This window comes from Nicotiana tabacum, chromosome 3 (assembly GCF_000715075.1).
Source record: "Nicotiana tabacum cultivar K326 chromosome 3, ASM71507v2, whole genome shotgun sequence".
NCBI classification, from domain to species: Eukaryota; Viridiplantae; Streptophyta; class Magnoliopsida; order Solanales; family Solanaceae; genus Nicotiana; species Nicotiana tabacum.
This window is the reverse complement of record NC_134082.1, coordinates 52,589,225-52,595,591: the sequence shown is the minus strand read 5'-3', so window position 1 is coordinate 52,595,591 and position 6,367 is coordinate 52,589,225. Positions and strand designations below refer to the sequence as shown.

Genomic DNA, 6,367 nt, shown 5'->3' with positions numbered 1-6,367 from the left:
CAAAAATCTGAAAGAATGAGAGAGAAAAATAATACAAAGAGTATTTTATGGCTTAAGAGTAGGAGGTAGTCATAAATAGATATTTGACTATAAAAATCAAAAGGTATCTATAGAATATAATTTTTTAAAAGGGCATTTATTTAAAATAAATATGATATCAACATTTGCTATAAGAGGTAAAAAGCTATTAAGAGCTGTCAATACGGGTTGGTCTAGCCCATGCGTGCTTTGGCATTTGATGGGTTGGGCTAGAGAGATCCACTATTTCGATGGGCCTTAAAATGGTTATCCTACCCCAATCCTACGTGGATCACAGGTCCCTAGGGGCCGACCCATCATTCTAAAAAATATTTTTTATATTTTTAAAATTTAAGTTTTAACAATCAAAAAACATACTTGTTGGATAAAAAGCTTCTGCAGAACTTAATAATTTTGACATTGTTCCAATAGATTACAATAAAATACAAAAACAAATGACAATATTTCATTCATTAAAAATTAATACTCAAGACAAACTACTCAAAAACATTTTCAAGGTGCTCATGGCATATCCAACATTAATAATCCTTCTGTGAAACAAAGTTAACATCTTTGTTCATCTAAATATATAATTATATGCAATGTTAATTAGTTAAACATTAAGATAAAACTAAATTTTTAAGAACAATGAATATTTATATTCGCATAAAAAATATTACCAGTTTGAGAATAGACTACTCTTCTTGTTATTTTTAGTTCTTTTTAGTTTTTTATATTTTTAATTAAATATGTTATTAACCCCATGAGCCGGTCCAGCTCAGCCTCGGTCAAGCCTCATAGGACACGGGCTTACTTGGACAGGGTTTAAATGCCCCATTTTTAAATGGGCTCAAAAATCTTAGCTAGCGTTAGATCGTAGATTTCCAAATTTGTTTTGAAACATCTGATTTAGGTGAAGTTTGGTTTGAAGATGAAAATGTGTTTGTACATCAGTTTTCAAAACATATTTCCCAAATTTATTTTGGAAAACATGAAACATGACTTATATCCACAAGTTCTAAAACTATCATAAATATCCAACAGTTCCATTATCAATAACATTCATTATATTATCGCAAACCATAGTCCTGAACATAAATAAATTTGGTACAAAATTATCATTTTTATAATAAACTACATGATACACTATCATATGACCGAGAAGATGGAGCAACATTATTACAAAATAATAAATTGTGGGTTCTTTTATAAAATACAAAAGACTGGGGTAATTTTTTAAAAATATAAAGTGATATTTTGGCCAAAAATCAGCTATTGAGCTGGTTTTGGGATTTGGGATTTTATCAAAATGTAGGCAAAATCTATGGTCAAACATGTGTTTGCCAAATAAAATCCAAATTTATTTTGACAAAATTTATGGTCAAACAAGTCCTTAGTCCAATCATATTAAATTACGGGCTGAGTTGGGCCGGCCCAACAAACCAAACCCATATTGACGGCTCTATAATGGAACGAGAGAAAGAAATAAAAAAGAACTTAATTATTACCTTAAGCTATTGAAGATTAAGTAGCTACCTTTACATGTCCTAATTTTAAAAAATCAGTATATAATCACAATATATAGGGAGAAAATTGAAATATATATATTATATTATAATATTTTTGAATTTCATGGTAGAAATTAGGGGTTTTGGGTAGAAATTAAGAATTTTGTTAAATTGAGATTTAGACCTCAAATTGAGGTCGGATTTCGAAACAAATTACATAATCGAGCTTGAAAGTGAATGGGTAATCAGATTTTTGTCTGAATCTCGCGTTTTGACCAAACAAGTCTAGTATTGACTTTTGTTGACTTTTTCCAATTTCATTAAAGAGTGAATCTTTTTTACTCGTAGGTAGTTTCTAAAGTTTATTTTGTATTATTTAAACTATATTTAGCTAGATTTGATTTGTTTGGACACTAATTCTAAAGGGAAGGTTATGGTTGAGTGTTGATTTGATTGCGGAAAGAGGTAAGTGTCGTGCCTAACTTTGACGTGAGGGAATTAGGACTTGATTAGTTTATTTGCTACTTGCTTATGTGTGGGGATGACGTATATGCAAGGTGATGAGTGTATATGCGTAGTCATATGTTAAGCATGAGGGTTCAGATAATTATTTATTATTTTTAATTATTTCATGCCTTCATTTAATTCATGTTATTACTTGCTAAATACTTTAATTGTTACTTGCTCTTACTTGTTAAATTTATGCCTTTATCCGTTGCATGCCTTTATTTGCTAATTATTTTCATGTATATTTTCATGTATCTATGTTCTCATTTATTGACTATCTTTACTTGTTTTATGACTTTGTGTGTAGTTAGATAGCCATTTTTATCCGCTTTATATCTTTAATTATGAAATTAGCTCTGGTCTTGCATTTTATTTGAGTTACGTCGTAGTTATTTGTAATTGTACATATATATTATTATTGTGTGGATCGGGTTGTTTGCTGCAACGGTTGTATGTGTTATTGTGTGGGATCGTGTTACACGCCGCAACAAATATTGGTATTACTATTTGGGATCAGATTGCATGCCACAATAGTATTTGTATATTTATATTTCGGATCGGATTGCACGCCACAAAGGAGAAGACATTATTTAATTATATTTGTGGATCGGATTTCGCGCCACAATGGAGAAGACATTATTTATTTATATTTGCGGATTGGATTGTGCGCCGCAATAGAGGAGATATATTTAACTATTTGAGCTATTGTTTTCCGTAATCGTATTGTATTGAGAAAATTGTATTCTGGGGCGCTCTGTTATGTAATTTTTGTTCCAGTTTTTATGCTATTTTTGTTTTCTATGTTTTGTCGTTATTTCATTACATTCGTATAGATTTATAGCGAGTGCCTTGTTATAACTTCGTCACTCCTTTATCGATGTCAACACTTACAGAGTACATGGGGTCGGTTGTACTTATGCTATACTTCTGCATTTCTTGTGCAAATTCTGGTGTTGGTACTAGCAACAGATAGTGGAGGCTCGCTCGGATTAGCTTTCTATCTCGGACTTGAGGTATAGCTGCACGGCGATCGCAACCCTGAAATCCCCTTCCTTATCTAGTTCTAGTGTTTATTTTATTTCAAACAGTTGTATTTTCATTTGGACATTTGGTTGTAGCACTTCTAGTATGCTCGTGTACTTGTGACACTAAATTTGGGTTATTATATCTATTTCAGAATATTTGTACAGTTTTATTTCTTATTAAATTGCTTCCAAATTGGTTTTAAAATAATTAGTTATGTACTAGTGGTTTGCCTACATTATCATGACCCCACGATTGGAATTTCGGACGTGATAAAGACAAATTCTTATTAGAATCTATGTACGTAGATTTCTAACACAAATTCTTATTAGAATCTATGTATGTAGATAATCACAATAATCGAAAGCAAAAATGGTATCTTCCTCGTATATTTCTGAATAGTTACGAAAAGTAAAATAAGAGGTGAATTGTACTACTAATAATTAATCAACCATCAAACGTGCTAATCAACTTATAAATCCAAACACAAATCCTATATTATATGAATATTTTATAAAAAATTTACTACATAAATATTTTGAGTTATAAATTTCGTACTAGTAAATTGGATGAATTATGATAAAATTTCATGCTCGACCCTATAAAATATGAATTCTAAAATTAGAACCGAGATAAATTGATCTTAAATTTAATCACAAGATTAATTACCTCTTATAAGTTGTACCAAACGAGCCCTAAAAGGTTAATTAGAACTTGAAATCTAATATTTTTTTGGGCAAGTTATACATTTGATGGGTTAGCAAAAAATAATTACATGCGTCATAGCTAAATATATAAAAAAATATATTAATTATTTATATTATATGTTAATATACTAAGTATATATATTTTGCCGGCTATTATTTTTAAAAGCGATTATACTTCGTAATTTTTTCCCTTTTTTTAATCAAGTTACAAATCATATTTATCCTACAGATTTTCTGCAGTATAGGACACCATAAGTGGATACAGAGTATATATAATTCATGGCTAACCGAAAAATTTCTAAATTTCATTTCCACTTGTCCACGTTAATTTCTTCTTATATGTTTAACTTCTCTTTATCATAAATTATGACGCTTCCACCTAGATTTCTGCTAAGCACTAACTCTTTCTCAACTCCACAGCTGCCGGTCAAATCCTCTGCGGCGGAGCCGCCGTCGTCTGCATCAGTGGAGCCCGACTTCGTCATAATCACAGCTGCCCTACTCTGTGCATTCATCTGCATCATAGGACTCATCTCGGTAGTTCGGTGCGCTTGGCTCCGACGAGTCCGCGAACGTACCGGAGGTCAGTCATCATCGGCGGCGAACAGAGGGTTGAAGAAAAAAGTGTTACAGTCGCTGCCTAAGTTCACCTACGACAATACTTCTTCAACCACCGGCGCCGCGGCGGAGTGCGCCATATGTCTGGCGGAATATAGGGAAGGAGACGAGATTAGGGTTCTGCCTCAGTGTGACCATGGCTTTCATGTTCAGTGTATTGACACGTGGCTTGGTTCACACTCTTCATGCCCATCGTGCCGTCAGATTCTTGTAGTTGGTCGGTGCCGGAAGTGCGGCGAGTTCCCTGCAGTTTCCGGAACCTCCAACGGTGCTCAAATTCCTGGGCGGAGCTACCTTGCATAAAGGTACAATCCGATTTTGTTGTCAAAAAATTATACCGTATATAAAAATAATTTTGGTATATAAAAATTTATCATCCGTATGGTGTAGGAGAAGATTTTAATGTAATGATAAATTAAAGGTGGTGTAAAATTTGTTTTAGGTGGCAGGCGTCGAATTTCAAATGTGACATTTTCTTATATACTATTTAATATTTTGGTTCAGTCACACCTCAGTTTCAAAGCTTTTGACTAGTTCGTTGTTCCTGTGTAAAAGTAGCAATATTTTTAGATATATAACGCCACAGTACAACAGTGTAGTTACAGATTTCGCAGAATTGAATAGCTTTGGCTAAAATTCTGTGTTTGGGTTAAGGCTTTTATTTAATATTATGAATAAATAATCTATTTTTACTTTTTAAAAAATGAAAAAAAGATTATGATCTAGAATTCATAAACTAAAAATGTCTATTTTTATTGTAAAACGGTTATGGGTTTTTGTCAGGGTTGAAGATGGTCCCCAGGTTGAGCTGGTGAAGTTTAGTGGTTTTGCTTTGTCGAGAAGCTAAAGAAGAGAAGGCGATAAATATGAAGCTTCCTGCTTTTGTTATGGAAAAGATCGAAGAAGGTGACAAAAGGGGAATGATATATATGGCTGCTGAGTTGTGATATTTAAGAAGGTCTCTAGTCACTGTAATTATTTTTTATCTTTTCGACTTATCTTCTTTTTTACCCAGTTATCTGATCATATAATTTGTTATAAACAGTTTTTACTCTCCGCGTATATATGACTTCATGTATGTGCATATATTACATGGAGTCCTGAATATGAATATGAAGTCGTTATTAACATGGAACGTTTTTAAGGGATTATTCATATTGGTCGGATGATGTACTAAAACTTAAATTCTTTAAAAAATGTGCAATCAAAAGGTCGTAATTTGTGGAGGAAATTGACGAGAAGTACAAGTGTGGAGGACGATGTGGGAGGCCTTCGTTTTTGTCGTTAGTTCGTTTTTGCTACAGTTGATTGAGTTGGTTATAAAAATTAAATATCTAGACAGCATAATTAGTAATTGAAAGTGTATTTTTCTATAGGGCTTATATTGTTGGATGAGATGGTCAAAGTTCAATATAGTATTAGAGCGGATAACAACTCTTGGATTTAAATCACACAATTCAACATCAAGACATAATATTACGTGCGTAGAAGTTTTTTTTTTTTTTTTTTTGGGTCGAAAGATTAGCTGTTGCTGGATATGTTTGTGTCTTTGTGTTTTCTTCTTATCCTGGGTTGAAGGTTAATAGGTTTATTTTATATTAATGTAATTAACTTGGTTGTGACTTCTTGCTTTTAGATCATTAATTTACACCTATTATGTACAGTCACTTTTAACTTTCGAGAATTCATATGAGAAAAAAAATTATGCATTCCATCTAACAAGGTATAAGATTATTTTAACCAAAATAACTACCATTATCAAAAAATAACCAAAAAAAAAAGGGACCCAATTCCTACCATTAGGAAATTGCCTTTTTACATACATGTATGTAATAGAAATTACCATTGAAAGAAAGAGAAGTAACGTAGCATTAGTGGGATATAAAATGGTTGTTAATATAACTAGAAGAAAATTTAACTTGTAAGAGGAAAAAGATATATTTTTACAGTTAATTCTTGGTCTTTTTACGTGAGTGAAAACCACAA

At 32.1% G+C, this 6,367-nt stretch overlaps 1 protein-coding gene across 1 annotated transcript; it reads left to right on the top strand.

The window, feature by feature from the left end:
• Nucleotides 1-4,010: 4,010 nt before the first annotated feature.
• LOC107828572 (RING-H2 finger protein ATL80) lies at nt 4,011-5,334 on the top strand. Its single transcript, XM_016655915.2, has 2 exons — nt 4,011-4,686; nt 5,165-5,334. Exon 1 carries the CDS (start codon nt 4,130-4,132, stop codon nt 4,682-4,684), a length of 555 nt encoding a protein of 184 aa, XP_016511401.1. The 5' UTR covers nt 4,011-4,129; the 3' UTR covers nt 4,685-4,686; nt 5,165-5,334.
• The last annotated feature ends 1,033 nt before the right edge of the window (nt 5,335-6,367 follow it).